General features: G+C 57.3%; 1 protein-coding gene and 1 long non-coding RNA gene across 2 annotated transcripts in view; one reads left to right on the top strand and one right to left on the bottom strand.

The window, feature by feature from the left end:
* Window positions 1-297: 297 nt before the first annotated feature.
* The window catches only part of Padi2 (peptidyl arginine deiminase 2), a 39,937-nt gene continuing 18,212 nt past the window's right edge, over window positions 298-22,022 (bottom strand). The window contains 13 exon segments of the mRNA XM_015485640.2: window positions 298-2,218; window positions 2,937-3,065; window positions 4,753-4,838; window positions 7,037-7,130; window positions 7,924-8,068; window positions 9,637-9,788; window positions 11,973-12,080; window positions 12,763-12,874; window positions 13,262-13,365; window positions 14,625-14,803; window positions 19,921-20,046; window positions 20,367-20,484; window positions 21,612-21,673. Coding sequence (XP_015341126.1) covers window positions 1,985-2,218; window positions 2,937-3,065; window positions 4,753-4,838; window positions 7,037-7,130; window positions 7,924-8,068; window positions 9,637-9,788; window positions 11,973-12,080; window positions 12,763-12,874; window positions 13,262-13,365; window positions 14,625-14,803; window positions 19,921-20,046; window positions 20,367-20,484; window positions 21,612-21,673 — 1,649 coding nt within the window. The 3' untranslated portion in view covers window positions 298-1,984.
* Window positions 14,812-19,910, top strand: LOC125620495. Its single transcript, XR_007352230.1, has 3 exons — window positions 14,812-15,915; window positions 17,832-18,169; window positions 19,259-19,910. It is a non-coding gene; the product is annotated as an uncharacterized LOC125620495 (long non-coding RNA).

The following is a 22,022-nucleotide window of genomic DNA, read 5'->3' as shown; positions in this document are numbered from 1 at the left end:
GGGGGGGGGGGGGGGACAACCATTTCTGAGTCTCTGATCTGAGAGGTGGTACTGGCCCCGCTGGATGGGAAAGGGGCTTGCTTAAAGAAGACGCCCCCATCCCAATTTCATGGGGTCAGTGACTTTTGGGAAGATTTGTGCCCTGAGTATTTCCTGAATAAAGAGGCATTTCTTTTTTTTTTTTAGTGGTGGTGCTGGGGATTGAACGCAGGGCCTTGTGCATGCGAAGCAAACACTCTACCAACTGAGCTATATCCCCAGCCGCAATAAAGTGGCATTTCTAAAAAGTACAACATCGAAGGGTAAAGGCTGCCTGTTTATTACTTTTTAAATTTATTTTTAATTTTTTTAGGTACTGGGGATTGAACTCAGGGGCACTCGACCAAACTGAGCCACATCCCCAGCCCTATTTTGTATTTTATTTAGAGACAGGGTCTCACTGAGTTGCTTAGCGCCTCGCCATTGCTGGGGCTGGCTTTGAACTTGCGCTTCTCCTGCCTCAGCCTCCCGAGCTGCTGGGATTACAGGTGTGCACCTGAACGCCTGGCTTATTTTTAATTTTTTAAACTTTTACTTTTTGCAATGCTGGGGATGGAACCCACAGTCTTGCACATGCTAGGCAAATGCTTTACCGCTGAGTTACATCCCCAGCTCAAGGCTGAGCATTCAAAGGTAGTTTCTTAGCCTTGGGGACTGACTGGTTCCGTGCCCGGTTTGCTATTCTCAGAGGCTGGCTCGGTGCCCGAGCTCAGCAGCCATGCAACAAGTGCTTACTGAGTGCCCGAATGAAATGATCCAAAGTGAAAATCCTGTTCCCCCAAGAACACAGATTTATAACCTCTTCATTGGTTATAAAATAGTTCTTTTTTTTTTTTAACCTTCAAAGTGAAATTATAATTTACTTATGCTCCTGGTCCTAAAGGAATTTTTTTTTTAAGCTGAAGTTAACTCTTTTCATTGGACTCAGGGAATTTATCTGGATGTGTCCAAATGAGAGAATCTTTGGCAAACACACTGGTGAACTTCAACAGGAGGGTCGGTCCACCTCGAAGGCCAGCAGCTGTCTGGGCTGGAGGTGAGGCCAGGGTCCTTCCATGTTGGGTCTGAGGTCTAGGAGGAGGGGTGGTTTGTTTCCCATGCCCTGGGGAAGGTCTGAATGTGGCTGGAGGCAAAGAAGCTGGCATTTAGCTGCCAGCAGTAGGAAGGATGGGACCTGAGGTGGTGGCAGGAGAGGGGTCAGAGCCTGGCCATAGACTCGAGGACCAGGCAAGAGAAAGTGGCTGGGGTTGATGGGGCATCTTTACATGCTCAACTCAGGCTCAGGAGGTGCTGGTCTCAGGGGAGGGAGCCTCAAGCCCCTGGGGAGAAGCACATGCATCTGTTTCCAGGGAAAGTTCTGAGCTAAATTCCTGGGCCCTCGGGGAGCAGGAGGCTGGGTGTCTGCATTGCAGAGAGAAAGCTAAGAAGGGCTGAGAGGCAGTAAGGAATGGATTGGAGGTGGCACCTGGAGACCCCAGGAAGGCGAATTTGAAATAACGGTGCAGTTTAAGGTGCATCAGGGCCCAGGGTGCATTTCCATGTGTTCCCCCTTGAACTTCAGGGCATGGCTGCTGAAGACACTGTGATCCCAGAATCCCCTTCCCTTTTCCCTCATTCCAATTGCAAATAGAGAATTCTTGGGCATGGTCTGGGGATGTGATTTTTTTGTTGTTGGTTTGCTTTGTTTCCCGCACCAGGGCTCTACAGAGAGTGGCCAAATGCCCAGCTAGTTTCAGGAGGGTCAGGGGTGAGTTCCCTGGGGTGGCTTCAGTGGACACCGAGGCCCTTCCCGGGGAGGACAAGGCACAGGTACCCCAAATCCCACCCTGCTCCCTGTAGGTCTCCCAGTGGTGCCACCCCGTCTGGTCAGGCAGGGGGAGGGCCCCTGGGGTGCGAGAGGCCTGGAGGACTTAGGGAAGCAGGGACGCTCCGGGGCTCCCTCAGGTCAGGGCACCATGTGCCACCACTTGAAGGCGAAGGGCTTCCTGTGGACGTTGGTGCCACAGTGGACCTCCCCCAGGAACTTGTGGTAGGCGGAAATGTCGTCGATGAAGGTGCAGGTGACCCCCAGGGGCTCCAGCAGGGCGCGCACGTGTGTCTCCAGACAGCACTCCTCCTCCACCTGGGGCCCGAACGGCTTGGGGATGCCCAGGTCCTTGTCCAGCACGATCATGTTCACCTACCACAAGGTCAGTCGTTTAGTGGCACTGGCTACAGGTCTGCCCTGACCCAAGCTCCGAGGACCCTTCCTTAATCCTATGAAGAAGGTACTAGAACAATCCCCTCTTTATGGATGGGGAAACTGAGGCCCAGAGGAGGCTAAGCAACTCATGAATGGTGGGGCTGAGGTGGGAAACCAGGCAACCCCTGCCTTGTGTGTATGTGTGTGCAAAGGTGTGCACATGTGTGAGTTCACGTGTGTTCACGTGGGTGAATGTGCACACATCGGAACAAACACATACATCTTATACATGTGTGTGGATATGCACACACGTGGGTTTATAGTGCATTTGTGTGCACTTGAGCTCACGTGTGTGTGTGTGTGTGTGTGTGTGTATGTGTGTTGATCTAATTGCTTTCTGCCTCATGGAGACTCCCCTCTATGGTAACAAGAATCCCTCCTGTACATAGAGGCTTTTGTACCTGATGCAAAGCACTTCCTCTCCGATGAGGTATAGGACTCTCATTACCCCGGCGAGGAAGCTAGGACAAGCCTATCCCCGCTAGGAGGGAATGGAGGACCTCAGAGAGGGCGAGTGCCTGGGGTGAGGTCACACAGCAGCTCACCCGGGACCAGGACATGGGCCTCCTGATTGGATAGCTTCAATCGGAGTTCCTCCTGGATCTGGCTACCTCCTACATGGTGTGGGGTGAGGGTCAGGTTCTGGGGGTCTCACCATATTTGGGAAGAATGCTCTGGCCTGGCGGTCCTCATCCATCTTGAACAGAGCGGGCAGGTCAATGATGTCCTGCTCCGTCAGCCCCAGCTCCTTCTTGAGGATGTCACGGTTCCAGTCCAGGCAGCGCTGGGTGGGGACAGCAGGAGAACACGCAGGTAAGGTGACACACACCTGTCACCTTCTCTGCAGCAGCAGGCCAGGGGCCATAGCACCCCAGAGAGACTTCCTGTGCTTAGCCAGCACCACATCTCCCAGGGCCCCTCCACAGGGCTCAGGGACAGTAGCAACTCCGAGGAAGGTTCCAGAAATAATCCCAGTAACTGTCACTGATGAGCATCTATGAGGAGCCAGACCCCGTCTAAGTGCTCCTCATACAGTGTCTCCGTGGCCCCTCACGCCACCCCAGGAGGTGAGGGTGACACTCAGGAAGATTCTGCTGCGAGTGGACACTAACGGGTACAAGAACTGGCCCTGTCCCAAGCACTTCCCACAGATCAGCTCTTTCAGCTCCAACCCAGGAGGCAGACGCCACCGTCGTCCCTTTTGTAGCCACAAGGGAACCAAAGGCAGAGTCTCCTTCGCGAGCTGCCGGGATCCTACTGCTACAAGCAGCGGACCACTTTCTACTTCTGTAGATTTTACTGGGTGCTACATGGCTTCCCCGGGGTCCTCTTCACCCCTCTTCCCTGCTGCTGGGTGGATCGGCCCCACTCTGGTCTTCGGGGGGAACTCTAACTGGTTCTTGCCTCTGCCCCTTTGCCCCTGTGATGGGGTCAGGAATGGGCTTTGATCCAGGATGGAGCAAAACAGGACACAGAATCCCCACCTCCCCCGGCCATGGGAATTGGTTCAGGTTGGCCCACATCAGAGTGAGAAAAGCAAACTCTTGTTCAGTTGTCGGTGGGCATGGAAGAGCTCTTTCTCTGTAGATGGCGTGCTGGGTGGCCTGGGGCCTTGAACTATTGCAGCCCTGTTCCTACCACGGGGGCATCTGAGAGAACAAGAAATGCAGAGACGTGGAGCTGGAGCCCTGATCAACTTGTGCCTGAAATCCATGCCACTTTCTACTTTACTTTCCACTGAAACGAGCCACTTGGCTTTTTTTTTTTTTTTTTCCTGGTACCAGGGACAAAATCCAGGGTGTTCATCCAGGGCTACATTCATAGCCCCCTTTTTTTTATTTTTTAAATTTTGAGACAGGGTCTCACCGAGTTGCTTAGGGCCTTTTTAAGTTGCTGCGGCTGGCCTTGAACTTGCAATCCTCCTGCCTCGGATTCCCAAGCTGCTGAGGTTACAGGTGGGCACACGACAGTGCCTGGCTCCTGCTTTTTAATTCTTAAAAATGTGGTTCTTTTAAATTGCCCAATAAATCCCCAATTCAAATAAATATGACTAATTTGTTTTTCTTGATGCAATTTGAGACTTAGGAATTCAGAAGGGGGGGTCCATGCATAGTCTGAAGACCTCAGGGACCTTTGAGCTAAAACTCAGAGGTTGGCATGTGCTCCTAAAACCTTTTTTTTTTTTTTTCTGGAGAGCAAGTTTTTGGTTTTGTGTTCTCAAGGGCATGGGCTCTCGTGCAGCTGAGACCTCGGCTCTTTGGCACTACTGGCCACCTTCCTTCCCTGGTCTCCTGTTTGTTTGCTTCCAGTCTCTGCTAGAAGGGACTAGGTGGCCCCTCACCCTCCACCTTCAGCTCAGTGCCTGCTGAGCCTCCTGGGTCTAAGCCCTGGGCCCTGCGCATTCTCTGCGGAAGCCCCCGAGGTGTGCGGACGGGAGCCTGGAAGCTCCCTGGGGCCCTGCCCGTCCTCACCTGGAAGTACAGGTTCTCCTGCACCAGTTTCTCGTTGGACAGGATCTTGTTGATGGTGATCCGCTTGCTGCTCATGCCGCCCAAGCCTGTGGGCCATGGAGGGCAGATGGTCAGGCCTCAGATATGGGGCTGGGGGCGGGGGGCTCTGTCTGAGCTAACTGCTGGACAGGAATGGAGGACAGGGCCAGGGCCGGGCTGGGGGCCGGAGAGGCCAGGACAGGGGAAATCCTGGCCCTCTACCTGGGGACAGCAGGACACACTCCTTTCTCTTGGGTCCCTCTTGTCACCTGAGCCAGGAGAGAAGCGGCAGCCCTGCTCTCTGTCTGGCCAGAGGGGTGGGTGGCACAAGTCGACCTGCTCCTAGGGACCAGCAGCACCAGGCTGAGTGTGGCAGAAGCAGAGTCACCCTCCTGCTTGTCCAGCCCCACCTCCTGCTCGGCGCCTGCCCTGGAGAGGCCGGCCTCTGCCTCCCCTCCACAGGACAGTCCTGTGGCTCCGGCCGACTGCTCTGCCTAACGCTCACTGAGCGCCGTGGCTTGGCAGGCGTCTTCCAAGTGCTCTGCGAGGAACAGCCGCTCCCACTGAAGGAGGGGAAACTGAGGCACAGAGAGGCCACGTGACTTATCCACGGTCTCGCGTGCAGCAGGTGGCTGGGCGGGGAGGCACCTGGTCAGACTGATCCCAGGGCCTCTGCCCTTCGCCTATTTTAGTTTAGTTTCTCCTGATCTCGGCAGAGCTGGCTGAGCCAGTGCACCTTCCAGGCTTGTGGCTTGACAGTGGCAAAGAGATGGGGCTGGCTGGGGTGCAGCTCAGTGGCAGGGGCTTGCCTAGCGAGTGTGGGGCCCCAGGTTCCATCCCCAGCACCGAGAGAGAGAGAGAGAGAGAGAGAGAGAGAGAGAGAGAGAGAGAGCGCGCTATGGGGCTATCGGGCCCTGTACCTGAGCTGTTCCCACTGCTCACCCTTATTGGCACAAAGACTGTAATGGTTTGTACCCTATGGGGCTGGGGCTGGGGGTCAGGGGCAGAGTGCTTGCCTATGGGTAGCTTTTGGGGTGTGATTACAGAGAACAGAAGTCTCCAGAAAGCCGAGACTCACACGTGCCAATCTAAGAACAAACTTCCCATTGGCGGGAATCACAAAAGGAAAGAGTCTGTCCTCGAAGGCCGGACAGGACCACTGTCTTTGGATGTGGACAGGCTCTTGGGTGTGAGAGATATCGGGGACCCCTTCCTCAAAGGGGCAAAAAGTAACTTAAGAAACAATGGATGGAGGTGAAGGTGATGGTCGTCCCACATTGTTATCATTATCGTTATTATCATTTTTTGCGGTGCTGGGGGTTGAACTCAGGGGTGCTCTACTATTGAGCTACATCCCCAGCCCTTTTTCATTTTTTATTTTGATTTCCTTTTTTTATTTGCTGTACTGAGGGTCAAACCCAAGGCCTTGCGCATGGTCGGCAAGTGCTCTGCCACTGAGCTGCACTCCAGCCCTTATTCTTTAATTTGAGACAGGGTCTCACTAAATTGTGGGGGCTGGCCTTGAATTTGCCATCCTCTTGCCTCAGCCTCCCAAGAAGTTGGGGTTACTGTGCCCAGCTCTAAATGTATCAATGTTTCTGAATAGAAGTGGCTAAAATGATAAATACGTTATGTGCATTTTGCCACAATTAAAAAAAATAAAGAAATAGACATTGCCCTGTCCTCTCTAACCTGGCTGGTTGTCTCTACCAGATCAGCTTTCTGTTTTTTCTATGATTAACTTAAGTGCAAACCTTATCCCTGTCTACAGCTGTCCCAGTTTGCTGGGTGTCTGAATTCAGCAGGTCACTCTCACTCTGGGGCCCAGGGTGATGACGCCTGGCCGTGCACCCCGGCTGCCCAAACTCGCGTCTCTTCCTGGGCCTGAACGCAGTAGGTGCTTTCCTCTCCCTCTCTTTGCAGAGCAGAAGCTCTCTGAGTGCGTGAGGCGTCCTGGTTGTGAGAGTCAACCCCTGGACTCTCCTCTGGCCTTGTGTCATTTAAAGCACACACTGGGTGCTGAAGAGGCACTCTGTGCTGTTGAGGACACTGAGAGGCAGTGGACAGCTCAGCGTCCACCTGGTCACAGCAAGGGAGACGAGAGGCAGGTGCTGTTCCCACCACGATGCCTCCTACACCCAGGGTGGGCCAGATGCCCAGGGACACGGGGCTGGGCACAAGGGACAGGTGTATATGTGTCCAGCCCCCTGAGGGTCTCTCTGGGGCTCCAGTTTCCTAGTGTTCGCCCAGGCCCGTGGACACCCACCTTTGAACATGATGGCCTCCCCGTGGCCCTCCTTCTGCTTCTCCCGGAAGAGCTTGTAGCAGGCTGAGGTGCTGGCCATGAGCAACCGGAACTCCTGCCAGACATTCCCGTGGCTTAGAGTCAGCAGGAGAAGGTGTCCGAGGAGCAAGAGGGAGCCCTGGCCTGAGGACCCAGAGCCCCATCTGCACCTCAGCTCTCACCCCCGTACTGGGCTGCAGGGGCCGCCCTGTGGGCTTTGTCTCAGAGGACGATTTCTCACCCACCGTCCACTCTGACAATATCACTGGGTCAAAGCTCAGAGTCAAAGATGGCCTTGGGGGGCTGGGTCTGAGGCCCAGGGGCAGAGCGCTTGCCTAGCATGTGTGAGGCACCACATAAAAAATAAAATAAAGTTATACATATATTAAAAAAAAGATGGCCTTGGACAGAGTGGAGGAACCTCTCCAAGCTGCACAGAACGTCCAGGGCAGGAAGTGGCAGCCATTCCTTTCACGTCATAAGATAGAAGAACTTTCCCCAGACCCAAGGCCCACCCTGCATCACCCTCTAGAGTGCTGTGGCCAGTTCAGTAGCCACTAGAGCTGTGGCTGATCTTGCCTAGAGAGGTGCTATGTGAATAAAATACCAGATCGTGAAGATTTAGCATGAACAGAAAATGAAAAATGGCTAATAAATAATTCTTATATTAATTACATATTGAAATGCCAATATTTTGGGTTTCCTGGGTTAAAAATTCACCTGCCACAGCCGCAACCGACAAACCAGCTTCAGCCTACTTCCCTCTTCCTCTGTGCTGTTTCCTTCAGACCCTGCCCTTGGCTGGCAAGGGCCAGGAGTACTTGGGTCCTCTACTATCCTTTCCTGTCCAGTCTTGGGGACTGGCTCACCTTGGTGCCTGGGACGGGGATGAAGGTCAGGAACTCGTCCACGTGGCCCACGGTCAGCCAGTCCGAGTAGAGCTCCACGGGCGCCTGCACCTGCTGGGCCCGCAGGAAGTCGCGCACCACCTTGGTCATCCGCCGCCCGCCGGACCTGGGTTGGGAGTGCAGAGGGGGCACCCCTCAGAAGGCTGCCCCCCTCGCCTGCTGCCCCAGAGGGCCTGCCCCTGGTGTCCGGCCTCTGGGACCCGGCCGGAGCCAGAGTGGTGTCCGGGACGATGCGGGGGCCTGAGGCACAGGGTGAGACCCTGGTGCAGGCGGAGCCCAGGGGGAAAGGGGAGTGTCAGCCACAGCCTGGGTGACGGCAGAACGGGACCCTCAGCCCCCAAGGTGCCGGTGAGAAGGGGGAGGCCGGCCTCGTGCTCAGGAGTCCTGCCTGGGGTGTCCGGGGGTGGGGCTGGGAAGTGGGACGGCTTCGAATGTGCCCTCGCCCACTGCTCCGTGGGACACTCACTTCCGCTCACTTTATCTTTAATTGCTTCAAAAGACACCTCCTCCGGGAAGCCCTTCCTGACTTCCTGACTCCTGGAGGTCTTCGGTCTCCCCACACCCTTAGACTATGACCCATGGTCCTTAGGGGGTCTGGTCTGGCTCCTGCCTGGCCTGCTAGACCAGCCTCCTCCCGCCCTCCTGGGTCTGTGGTTCCGGCCCTCTGCTCTCCCCACCAGGTCTTCCAGTGCCTCCTCCTCAGCCCCGCAGCTCCCCTTGCCCCACAGAGCTGGCGCACCTGGGCCAGGAACCCTTCGCCATGCCACCCGCGTCCATCTTCGAAGAGCCCAGAGGAGTGCCTGGCCCACAGCTGGGCCTACGTGTCTCTAAGAAGCCCCCTCCACACCCCCAGAGGCTTAGGGGTCCCTCCTTGGGCCCCCTCTCCCTCCTCCTCCTCCTCCTCCTCCTCCTCTCGCTGTTCACCCTTCTCTTTCCTCAGGGCCTATTTGCATGTCTGTGACCTTTTCTGTCTCCTTGAAGGCAGGGACAGGGACACTTGGTCCAGGACACTTGGCTGATGCCGAAACAGCTTCATTCTGACTGGATGAGTGACCACCGAATGGAGGGGAAAGAAGACGAGGGTGGGCAAATGGTCACTGCCTGTCCCACAGAGCAGAGCATCCGTGGAGCTCAGAGGGACTCGATGTCCAGACCTTGGCTGGTCTCGCACATGCAGGTTCCTGGCAGCCCTTTTGTGAAGTGAGAACCCAAGTTCTCTCTCCCTAGCCACTGTCCTGATGGAGAAAAGAATTTGCCTTTCCTGTGCTGGTGGGTTAGCAGGGCAGGGAGGGGGGCAGCGTGGACAGGCCAAGGAGCCAGTGACTCATGCTTCTGGGGACAGGGCTGTCTTCTCATGTCTCTTTCACGTACGGTCAGCCCTGAGGGTTCACCGATGTGTTTCCGTTCACTCTCTGTGTCTCTCCACTGGACCCCCCATTCCTTCCCACCTGGTTTATAAGCTCCTCTTACACCCTCACCTTTGGGGAAGAGGATGATTATATCAGGTGCTCCCTTGAAGGCCCCCTTGTTTTCTTTCCAGGGTTGTCTGCCTATTGACAGGGTCATGGCCGGGGACTCTCCCAGGCACCGACACCATGCAGGGGCCACCCAGGCCACCCAAGCAGATCAGTGGCCCTCCGACTCCCGCCCCCCGCTGCCCTCAGTGTCTCTTACAGAGGAAAACTGCTGCCGATGAGGATGCGCCCAAGGGGGTAGGCCTTGCCGTTCACAGTCACCGGGGGGCTGACCTCCAGGTTCCCAAAGGAATCCAGGCTGGTGACAGACTCAAAGAGGGGCTCCCGGGTCACGTAGCCGAAATCTGGGCCCTGGGTAGAGGCGACACCTGCCGTAAGTCTCCTGCCGCCAGGCCTCAGCCCCACGGCTGCCTCGGATGCCGGCTCCTTCTCCACGCGAGGTCTGGCCTGTGGCCTCTAGCGCCAGGGCCTCCCGGGGCATCTTGTTTCCACAAAGAGCAGGGGGTGCCGAGTGCGTGAGCGTGCCCACGTGCGTGCGTGGGAGTGAGGGTGCGCTGCTTCCCAAGCAGACCACAGTGGGGATCCCAGGATCGGTCCTCGGGGGCTGTTAGGTTCCTGCGCATCCCTCAATTTCCTGGGCCCTCAGTTTCCCCCTCTCTAGAAGAGGTATCCAGTAGGCGGCCTGAGGCAGGGGCCAGATTGGTTCATTGTTCCCAGGGGTTCTCTATCCCCTTCCCAGTAAGAGAATTTTGCATCCTGGCTAGTGTCAGGGTCACATGACTTGCTTTAGCCAATGAAATATAAGCAGAGGGGACACATGCCAGCTGTGAGCAGAAGCCACAGGGGTCACTGTGTGTGTCTGTCCACCTTCTTCTTCATGGGCCGGCAGAATGGCATTTCTCAGACTAAGGCTGTGGCTCTAGGTTCTAGAATGAAATAGACGGAGGCTCTAGAATGAGGCGGGCCAAGCTCCAGAATGCTATAGAATGAGAGTGGCTGGGGCTCTAGAATGGAGTGGGCGGAGGCTCTAGGATGCTCTAGAATGGAGTCTTTGAATGCTCTAGAACACTCCAGGAAAATGTACCAGGCACAAGACTCTAGAATGAGGTGGGCTGAGGTTCTAGGATGAGGCAGGCATGAAGAAGCAGAGCCACAGATGACCAACTAGCTGTCAATATGGAGCATGAGCAAGAAGCAAACCTCTGTTGTCAGCTACTGAGAGTCAGGGGTTGCTTGTTACTGCACCTTAGCTAGTAAGAGCTGACTAATACATGTAGAATTGGCAGAAATGTAACATCCACACCTTCCCAACCCATCCCCAACAATCACACTTGGCCACTGGGCCCAGAGTAGCCTCAGAATGCTTCCTAGCACCAAGAGCCCATCAAAATATAATCCCATTGATCTCTTGAATTTTAAGGTTCCTTTCGTGATGTTTTGGTGACGATGTAGGGATCTTGGTTGGGAACTGGCAGTGGGACTCTAGCTTGCCTTGACAAAAATCCCTTAAAAAAAAAACACAGAGTGGGAGGCTGTGGCTTGTCTTGGCTGCGCTGAGGGGCTCAAGGGACAGCCTGCGGCAGGGGTGGATGGCAGCAGTGAGGCGCTTTCTTGCCTGGGCCCGAGCTGGCAACGTGGTGCTGGCCGGAGGTGGCTGGAGGCCGCAGGTGAGCTTCCGGCATCTGCAGGGCCTAGCAGGCAGCAGAGCCAGCCTGGGCTGGCCTCCGGGACGGTGCAGCCCGGGGCCTTGGGACACTGGAGGCAGGTGGAGACCAGGGAAGAGCCCGGGCAGGTCAAACCTCGACCTGTGGCCACCCTGCTGCTGGCCATCTGACTTCACACCCTGCCGGGTTGGGGTCTGTGGGCAGCATCCAGGGCTGAAAACCGCCGAAACGGCGAGGACAGTACTGATGCCCCACACATTTCTCTCCCCACTTTACAGAGGAGTAACTGGGACCCGTGGAGGTCAGCGGCTTGCCCAAAGTCCCATTTTTGGTAAGGGACCGCTGCGCAAGGCCAGGTTCCTCTGGTATTTGACAGTGGGCCCACAACCTCGGCCCTCTCCTCTCCCAGGGGGAGGGGACTCCACGAGTAGGTGTTCTCGGGGCGGGTGGGAGCCTGGCACGGGGCCGCCTCTGAGCGGGGACTGATTTCGGTTCTGCCTTCCACCATGGTGTGGCTGGGGGCAGGAAAGGGGTGTGAAGATGGTCTCCGAGGAGTCCGGCTGCGTTAAATAAAACCTGCCTCTGCCCCAGCTCGAGCCCTGCCTAGCTCTGAGGTCAGAGCCAGGCTTTTTTGACAGTCACGTGACTGTGTTTTTCTTCAGTGGAAACATTGTGCTCTAAGTTGCCTGGGGGACAGCAGCGGGGGCCCTGTCTCCCACAGTTCCAGTGGCCACTATCCCAGCTGACCCACGTTGCAGATGAGAAAACAGGTCCCGGACAGTGGACCCGTGAGTCGGGGTGCCCGGGCCCTCCTGACCGCTCTGTCCTGTGAGGGTCCCTAGTGGCAACCCGCGGGGGCCGTGGATCTCACCAGGAGCTGCTTTATGGGGAAGTCCTTGAGGTTCCCATCGCGGGGGGAGTCCAGCACCACGGGGAAGCCTTTGTGGGGGGCCTCGATGTAGCCAAACTCAATTTCGTCCTGTGGGGACAGAGGAGAGCAGTCAGTGGCTCCCTGGGGAGGCCCATGCTCATCAGTCGGCCAGGGAGTGGGGAGGCTCTGGGAACAGAGGGGGTTTGCACACAGAGGGGCACAGAGCAAACAGGGTGACTGCCTCGTACCCACCTCCTGGTCCCCAGGGGGGCTGAACCACTGAGCCACATCCCCAGCCCTTTTTATGTTTTACTTCGAGAGAGGGTCTCACTAAGTTCCTCAGGGCCTCGCTAATTTGCTGAGGCTGGGTTTTGAACTTGTGATCCTCCTGCCCCAGCCTCCCAAGTCAGTGGTATTACAGGTGTGCACCACTGCACCCAGCTTCAACCCTATTTTTTTTTTTTTTAAAAAGGCAATATCCTGAAATATTTTCCTTTAGGTTAGGCTGAAGAGTGTCCTGTATCCATAGTTACCGATCGGCCTTTCTTTTTAGTATCACTTAGACTTCACTGCATGTTGTCACCCAGGCCCGATGGAGGGACATCTAGGTTGTGACACAGCCCTTGGCTATACAAGAAGCCACACTGTAGCAAATTGACTTCTCCATGCATGTCTGTGCCCATGTGCAGGCACAAGCTGACCAGGTCCCCATACACAGTGGGACACTCAGCCATCTCCTCTTGGCTGACCTGAGGCCACGTCCCTCCCAGCCCTGGCCTGGGCTCCACACCTGGATCCAGCGGTCGCCGCGGTTCATGTACTGGAAGCAGACCTTCAGTTCACAGTTGGTTTTCTCCACCAGGTTCTTCACCTCCTTCAGGAATAGGTAGTTGTCTTTCATGCTGAGAAGGGTGAGGAAGAGGAGGCCAGGAGGAAGGGTGAGCGGGGACAAGGGCCACCCTCTGTGGTGACGTTAGACCTGGCACCTGTGGTCTGAGCTGGGCAGATGAGACCACATCTGTGTTCACGGTCACCTTTGTCAAGGCCACTGGGGTCAAGGGTCATGCAAACCCACCTACTTTATGCAGTGTTTGTCCAGGTCATGGACAAATAGAATGAGGAGGGGAACTGTCCCTCTCCTGCCCCCAAGTCCTACATCTCGGATCCCCAGATTGAAGACGAGAGCTGAGAAGTGACGGCGCCAGGACCCGAACTCAGGTCTGCCTGACCCTGAAGCCAGCCTTGGTCCCTCTGCCCTGCCACGTCTCGGGGCCGCGGCCGCCCCTTACCAGCAAACAAACACCGACACGGGAGGCAGGATGTTGGGGGTCATGATCCACGGTGCAATCCGGAATGTCACGGTGTCCGTGAAGATGGGGGTCAGGGGGATCCCCTGGGTGGGGAGAGAAGTCTCATTAGGAGTCCGGGAAGCAGCTCAGTGGGAGAGCGCTTGCTGGCATGGCTGAGGGCCTGGGCTGCGTCTCCAACACCGCGAAAGAAAGCAGCATGTAACCGGGTGCTTTCCACCCTGCCTCCCAAACTGATGGCAATGGTACATTTATTGAGCACTTACTTTATGCCAGGCTCTGCTTTACAAGAGCTACAGGGGGTCAATGCTACTAAAATTCTCACTTTTCAGGGGCTGGGGATGTGGCTCAAGAGGTAGCGCGCTACCCTGGCATGCGTGGGGCGCTGGGTTCGATCCTCAGCACCACATAAAAATAAAATAAAGATGTTGTATCCACCGGAAACTAAAAAATAAATATTAAAAAAAATGTCTCTCTCTCTCTGTTTCTCTCTTAAAAAAATTTCTCACTTTTTAGATGGGGACACTGAGGAACAGGGGGTTAGTTCATCTGCCCAGTGTCTCGGGGTGGCTGAGCCAGGATTGAAACCTGGGCAGTCAGATTCCAGGGTCTGTTCTCAGACATCCCAGCTAGGACCAGCCTCCACTGTCTGCAGATCCCATTTATTCTGCCCCCAAAGGATGCAGGGGTAAAAATGGGGATGGGTTCCTGTGTCTGCCACCGCAGCCAGTCCCTGCCCTTTCCTGAGTGAGATGGGGTGGGACTGAGGGCTGGAGTCTGGGGATGCAAGGTCCTTGTGCTGAGAGGCTCTCAGGTCCTCAGGCTGCGCCTTCAGCGAGGGGCTTCTCTAGGGGACAGGAGCACACCTATTCTTCCAACCTCTGCAGGCCAAGGCAAATATCTGAGATGCTAACCACAAGACAGGGCCCCACTGAGGCTGGGACTTGAGGTTCAGCCTATGGTCAGAGCTGGTGTGACCCACTGCTGGGATGAGGGGTGCGACTGAGGCACAACAGGGCACACAGTCGGAGGTTGGCAGAGCTCACAGGTGTGGCCTGGTTAGGCCTTGGCTGACCACTGGGACTGTGCCTCAGGACCAGGCCACACTACTGTAGGGAGGAAGGTGGCCAGGGCACAGGCTGGGGAGGGTCAGGAACATCACCCCTGGGGACTCCTGGGATTGCACCAAGGAAGAGAGCCCCAGAGCATGCAGAGGACCCTGCAGACGTGTGGCCGTGGGGGCCTGGGTCAGCCCGGGTGCCGTGAGGGCAGGGGAACGTGGCTGGGCGCCGGGGGTGGCCTTCTGGCCCCCAGGGCAGCCCCTCGTGGGGGCCTGGGCCCTCACCTCAGCCATGTACTCCAGCAGGCTGACGTGGATGGAGACCAGGCCCGAGAAGCTCTCGTCGGGGAAGCGGAGGCCTTCCACGAAGAACAGCAGCTCCGCGGAGCCGCCCGTGTACTTGACCACGTGGTAGAGCTTCTGCCGGCCCAGGATGTGGATGTAGCGCTGGCCGAAGAACGGATCTGGAGGGGAAGGGGCGGCATCAGGCCCTGGCTCATCAGCAGGAGGTAGGCGAGATCACTGACGGGGACAAGTGGCTTGTCCTCAAGACACAGAGGAAAGCACAGCAGCAGATGCCACCAGGACCGACTACGCGGTGTCCGTTATCATCTCAGCACTATGTGTCCCAGCTCGTCTGTGAAAGGAGTGGCTCCCTCCTGAATTGTGCGTTTGAAGTTAGAGCAGATAGTAATCGCACAGCTGGGGGGAGGGAAGGGCGCCATTTTCCCATTTCACAGATGAGGAAGCTGAGTCTCAGAAGACGTGGCTTGTGACTGAGCTGGACCCTGATTCTTGCCTGATCCTGAACACCAAGCTCCCAACCCCTTTGTAAACACCTGCGCACCCATCTGAACGCCACAGGCCCCCTCTGTGTCACAAAAGCCATGCTGATGTGACAACAGACAGATGCTGTATCTCTGGCCATCGAATTTCGGGGCCAGGAGGGATGCAGGCTGCGCCAGGGCTCCTGCCCCTCTGAGGTCTCCAGCCCGTCACCGTCCTGTGGGTGGTTTCCCTTGGAACGGTCTCGCGCCTCCTTCCTGCAGGTCTGGTTTTGTGTCCTTTGTGGGAATCCTGCCCAGGTCTCCAGAGCACACCCTGGGGATCTGTTTAGAGCTTCCGCAGCCGCTGCCCCTTCCTGTCATGTCCTTTCTAGATGTACATGGTTGCGTGGGCCAGAGACAGGCCTGCCCGGCCCCGCTCCCGCCTGGCACCTGATCACGCTTCATAAATGCTCATGAATGAACCAGTGGCTTCCTTCCGACTGCTCCCTACGGGGGAGGCCAACGGGGAATTTTCAGGCTGATTCAGGCCCAGCAATTGATATCTATTTTTTTTCCTCCAACTGCTGGGGATGCAACGGAGGCCTCACGTGTGCTAGGCAGGCGCTCCGCCACCGAGCCACAGCCCCAGTCCTTGGGAACTGCGTAACTGCTCTGTGACTGGCATGGCCAAGGACCTCTGGGGAGACGGACTGTCACCACGCGGCATCTGTGCCTAGGAGCAGTGCTCAGCCAGTGCTCAGATAGAGCACGCAAGGGATGCGAGGGACGGTCATAACGGCAGCTACATGGTGAGAGGTCTTGTCTGGTTACTTGTGCTGAGGTGGGTGGGAGGGAGGGGGCTGGGTGGGAGGCATCTGAGCGGAGGAAGGCAGTGTTGGGGACACCCTTGCAGGCGGCAGGGTTGGCTGCGGGGTGTGTCGGGGAGATACTTTCTGGGTAAAGCCAAGGAGAGGGGACCCTACGCAGTCCCAGAAGGAGGCTCTGTAGCCCTGCAGGCTGCAAGGGCGGATCAGGCTCAGCTTAGCAGTAATGACGCTTAGTGACCCGTCGCCTGGGGTTAGGACCCAGGGGTTAGAACAGTAGCCAAAAAACGCCTGCTATAAATGTGTCAGGATCAATATCTGTGAAACGCGGGGACCAACTGCAAAGCCCAGGCTTGGGTGGCTCCTCTGTGGGACAGAGTGTCCAACCAGACCTGGATCATAGGTCACTAAGGGGGGCTACCTCAGTGGTTACGACTTCCCAAGACAGAAAGGCCCTGGTTTGGACGCACGCACTCTGGCTTTATAGGTTGGGAAACCTCTGGGAATTCTCTTGACCCCTCCAAGCTGCATCTGTTAAGCACAGGACAACAGCACCCAGGTCACAGGGTCATTGCAAATGGTACCGCATCAGTCACCTGAGTAACCTCGGTGACCAGGTAACTATGGGTACCTGGCAGGAATCTATGGGTGCTATACGGGAGAGGCAGTGGGAAGTCAGCCCGCCTGACCAAAGAAGCAGCATCTGGCCTCATGGTCCTTGGGTAGGTCCAAGAAGAAAGGGGGTAGACAGACCTGGGCGTCCCAAGGACCTCGTCACAGCTCAACACAGAAGGAGAGGTCCATCTGACCCAGAGCCAACAGTGTGCCCTGTGGCCCCCTCCCCAGTGGGTCCACACGGGTCTGTACACAGTGCCCCTCCCTCCCCCCTCCTCCGGCCCATGTGCCCAGGCTGATGTGGGCAGCACTTGAGCTGAAGCTCAGGAGACTCAGGCCCGGAAGCCAACCCCTTGTTTGCAGGAGTCCCAGGCGCCAAGTGTCCCAGGGCTCAGACAGCAAAGGGTCCACCAGGGTCTTGGACCGAGAGGGATCTGGCCAGGGGAGGGGGTCAGCAGGGAGGGCACACTCTGGCCCTCCTCTGGCAGCTCCCTCCTCCCCACGTGGCCTGTGCCCTGGGACTCACAATGTGTCTCTATCCTGGGCCTCGTTCTGGCAGTCTGAGCCAGTGCCAGGAGGATGGATTCCTTGATGGGAACAACCCAGCCATTGTCCCGAGGAGCGGCTGTCCCCTGTTCCTTCCACCCTGGCGTGGCTGGCTGTCCCTGCAGGCACCAACAATGCCTCTCATCTGAGTAGCCCTCGTGCTTTGTGCCGGCACTGCTGGCCACACTGACCTCTCCTCAGCCCCAGGCTTTGGCCCCCGCTGGCCAGCGCGTGGTGTGCTTTGGTGTGACCCTGCCCGTCACTTTGGAATGATTCCACCTCCCCGGGTGACTCCAGAGAATGTGACCAACTGTCTTGTTTTGCCTGGGCCCACGGGGTTTCCTGGGTTGAGGGACGTTCAATGCTAAAACCAGGAAAGTCCTAGGCAAATGGGGACAAATTGGTCACCATGTCCTTGTAGGAAGAGGTGACACCCCCAATTCTTGGGGTTCTGGGCAGAACCCGAGTCACTGGGTTTTTTTAGGAGCACTGGAGGCTTCATCTCACCCCAATCATTATAAATAATAATAATCACAATATTTCCAACAAAGCACAGCTGTTGTTTATAGAGAGCTCTCCACACCCATTTCCTAGAGCGTCTGGCCCGTCCCTCATTCCGTCCCCCTGCCATTTGGAGCAGTGGGGGCTCCCATGCAGAGCAGGACCCAGGGCTGTGGCTGGTGAGCAGACCTCCCTGGTGCCAGAGCTCCCTCCCAGGACCCCTGCTCCCTGCTTTTCAGGAGATTGAGACCACCTCTGCTGGGACACAGGTGACCACATGATGTTTGTGTAACGCACACATTCTCAACCACAGGTACATTCACATTTGTAGCTTTTTCTCTTGCAGTACTGGGATTTGAGCCCGGGGTGCTTCCCACGGAGGTAGACCTCCAGCCCTTTTATTTTTCGCTTTGGGATAGGGTCTTGCTGAATCCCCACGCTGCTCTTGAAATTGCTATTCTCCCGCCTCAGCCTCTCCATGGCAGGGGTCACAGGTGGGCACCGCTGCACCAGGCTTGTCTTCAGGTTTTGACAAAGCCAAGATGTTCACGGGGAAGACAAGGAAACTGGGCCCTGGGTGAGTTATTTCTCTTCCTCTCCACCTGGGTGGGGCTCACAGTATCCACCCAGAGGCCACCTTTGATGGGAATCTCACTGGGTGGCGGCCACTGTCTAGTTAAAGGCCCTCCCTGCGGACAGGCAGCCCAGGTAACACTCTCGGGAATATTCTCTGAGGACTTGCAGAGGTGGCTTCTCTCTTTTCTTGCCTACTTGGGACCCATCTCAGATGGCCAGCCAGGGGGAGGGAGGTAAATGTGGAGCCAGATTTGAGTCCAGCCCACTGCCCCCAGCAGGCGCAGAGACTCTAGACCTTGCCAAGGCTTCGCCATCAGCCGCAGGTCTCTGTCAAGGCCAAGGCCTCGGTCCTGCCTGCACCCCTCCTGCCGTGGCAACTCTGGCCTGGGCGGCGTAAACATCTCGGCCCCCTGGGGCAGTGGAGCCAGTCTACTCCAGGGACATTCCGACCTGCTGGAGGCCACTGCGCAGGGCCCAGGGTGGCACTGTAGGGGGCTGGCATGGGGTGGCTCGTGTCCACTGGCATCCTGGTTAAGTCACTCCCTGAGGTGAGCCTCCCCCCCAGGGTGACTGCCTTTCTAACGGTCCTGTCCAAGAGTGGGCCCAGCCCCCCAGAGAGCCCCTGAGCATGGTGAACTGCAAGGCTGTTTTGCTGGGGAGGTCTGAACACATAAATCAGATCTTGACCATCCCCTGCTTAAACCCTCTAATGGCTCCACTGCACTTAGAATAAATCCAAACCCTGTCCGCATGCTCTGGCCCCCGGCCCGGCTCGCTGACCTTGGTTCCCCACACATCCCCCCCTCTGGATTCCTGCCCCTCCAAGGCTCAGAACAGCACCCTCCTCCGTGCTCGGCACACCCCCTCCCCTCTCTCAGATGCTGTCCCCTCGATCCTCGCTGTTCACAGAGCCTCAGCTCAGACACCACCTCCCTGGTGGCCTCCCCAGACCACCCAGCCAGCGGGGCCTCAGCCCTGTCCCGCTCTGTGACTCCGTCTATTCCGTCTCCTCCAACCCTGCTATTTATTATGTCCCCTGGCTAGGTGGCTGCTTTTCAAGGGCAGGGTGTGACTCTTGTGTTTACTGCAGGGATCCCAGCTCTGAGGAAGGTGCTGGCACCAAGGTGACTCAACACATGGTCATAGAACGTGAGACAAGTGCAGGCAGCTCCGCGGACTGGCTCTGGGGCAGAGCATGTCCCCTGCACAGCAGAGGCCCAGGACACCCTGTCACCATGGAGAGGAACAAGGGGTCACTTCCTGGAGGGTGCCCACAGCATCTCTGGGTGGGGGGGGGGCTTTACAATTTAGAGACGGCTGGGCAAGTGGTGCACACCTGTAACCCCAGTGCCCCAGAGGCCCAAGGCAGGAGGACTCTAAGTTCAAGGCCAGCCTCGGCAACTTATGGAAGCCCTGTCTCAAAATAAAAAATAAAAAGGGTTGGGAATGCGGCTCAGGGTTTAAGCGCCCCTGGGTTCAATAACCAGTAACAACAAAAAAGTGGAGATGCCACCCACCTTGCCTCAGGTACCTTGAGGGTGACATAACTCCAGAGGAGAGAAACCCTGAAATCCCTGTCTCCTGGGCACCAGAAAGAAGGACACAGACCCAGGTCACTACAGTCTCCTTTGAGAGGACAGACCTATGTCAAGGGAGTCTCCCGAGTCCTGAGCCCAGGCTGTGCTGTGCGGGGGCCATGGAGGCTAAGGGAGGAGGGTGGTGGCCTCAGGGGGCAGCGCAGGGGTCACTCACTCTCCACGTAGAACACGCCCACTTTATCCGAGTCCCCCATGGCGATGTAGAGGACCATCTCGTATCCAGCTGGCAGGCGGTCGGGGCCCTTGGTCCTCAGGACCATCGGGGACATGTCCTTGAGGTCTGAGGGGCAGAGGCACAGGGGGTCAGCGTGATGGGCCTGGGTGGTGCTGGCTTCCCAATGCCAGTGTCATGGGAACCACAGAAGACCAAAAGGAGAGGACGACACTGGCCGTCCCCTCCGACACCCCAGGTGGCCTCCTTGTTCTACCCGTGTGTGACTTTAGAAAACATGGTTCCAGTTGAACTGCATTTGAGCACAGGTGGACGTTTGGGTCCTTTGTCCCCAGGAAGCCCAGGTCCAACCTGCCCGACCCTCTGCTCAGCCCAGGATGGCGTGGGTGCCCCCTGCCCCGTCTGGCCCCCGGGCACCCTGCTGGTACCTTCCTTGCTGTAGACCTTGCTGTCACTGAAGTCCTCCTTGGGCAGCCAGGGCGTGTCTCGGTCACAGTTCACCAGCAGGATGGCCCCCTGGCCTTCAGGACCCCAGGTCCAGGACGCCTGGAAGCGCAGGAGGACGGGTGAGCGTCCTCTTCTCTATCCCAGTGCAGACCCTGAGGGACACCTGAGAGCACCTCGGGATGTGGCTAACGAGCAGCCACCATCTACGGGTGTGAGTGCGAGTGTGTGCGTGTGTGTGCGTGAGTGTGCGAGCTATCATCTGGCAAATAGCGGCAAATAAATCCAAACCCTGACTTCCAAGTCTGGTGCCCAGAGGGGACCCATGTGAACATGCAGGACACACGGACAGGAAGGACCTGGGGTCCTGAAGCCATGCCTGGCAGCGTGGAGCTGGGAGCAGGAGGGCGGCCAGAGCCATGGGCGGACGGTCTGAGCCGGGACTCGAGGTCCCCAGGCCGGGAGTCCGGATGGGGCCTGCGTGGTGCGTCAGTGGCTTTTCCTTTTCCTGCACAAGGGACTGAACCAGGGGACGCTGCCACTGGCCTACGTCCCCAGCCCTTTTTATATCATTTTGAGACAAGGTCTCCCTAAGTTGCTCAGGCTGGCCTGGGCCTTGAGATCCTCCTGCCTCAGCCTCCCAAGTCGCCGGGGTTACGGGCGTGGGCACCACACCTGGCTTCTGCTGCTTCGTTTTCTACCCTGCAGCCAGGGGACTACAAGAAAAACGGACCCGATCACGTCACTCTCCTACCCTAAGCCCGCCCTGCTGACACAGGGCTAAGCCTGGCTCCTCACGGTGGCTGCGAGGCCCAGGAGACCTGCCTCTCCATGCCATCACCTCTCCCTCGTCTCCGCCTCGCCTTGCTCACTCTGTTCCACCCGCACTGGCTGCCCTTCTGCTCCCCAGATGCCAAGCTCCCGGGCCTCTGCCCACGCTGGTCCTCTGGCTGGACCGATGTCCTCCTTTTTGCTGGTCAAATCTCTTCGCCCTTCCAGCCTCAGCACAGCTGGCCCTTTTCCCAGGAAGCCTTGCTGGTCCCCAGACCAGAGCCCCTTCCATGGCCCTGCACACAGCCTTTTGGGGGGCACTTAGGGCAGTTGTTATGACACTTGTCTGCGAGTGGGCGTCCTGTGCCGTGGGAGTCTCTGGCTGCCTACAAGGTCTATTCCGGGGCTCTGCCCTTGAGCTGCCCGAGTTCGGGGCGTCTACCCTGATGGCTAGGTACCTTCTTTGGGTTGTTCTTCTCCACCTCGCCGTCCCGGTCGGCGTCCACATCCAGGGAGATCTCTGGGGAGGAGAAACATGGGTGAGCTGCTGACCCTGCCAGACATGGTGGCACGGACATGGGGGTCCTGTGGACTAGGGTGTCACTCACCCAGGCACTCGGTGGCTGGGGATGGGGGCCCTGCGAACTCATCTTCTCTGAGCCCCTGGCTAATGTCCACACCCCAGGGCCCCTCTGCAGACGCCGTGTGGACCGGCAGCTTACAGCCTTGGGGGTGCTGCCGGACAGGCCAGGGATCCCCCTTCCTCCTTCTTGGGGGCTGGGGACCGGTTGTCACTGGACAGATTTGGGGCCTCCGTTCAGAAGGGTGGAGTCCCAGGGGCACACGGGAGGTGGGAGCAGAGCTGAGGT

Source organism: Marmota marmota, unplaced genomic scaffold, assembly GCF_001458135.2.
Source record: "Marmota marmota marmota unplaced genomic scaffold, marMar, whole genome shotgun sequence".
NCBI lineage: Eukaryota > Metazoa > Chordata > Mammalia > Rodentia > Sciuridae > Marmota > Marmota marmota.
This window is presented reverse-complemented; position numbering and strand designations above follow the sequence as displayed.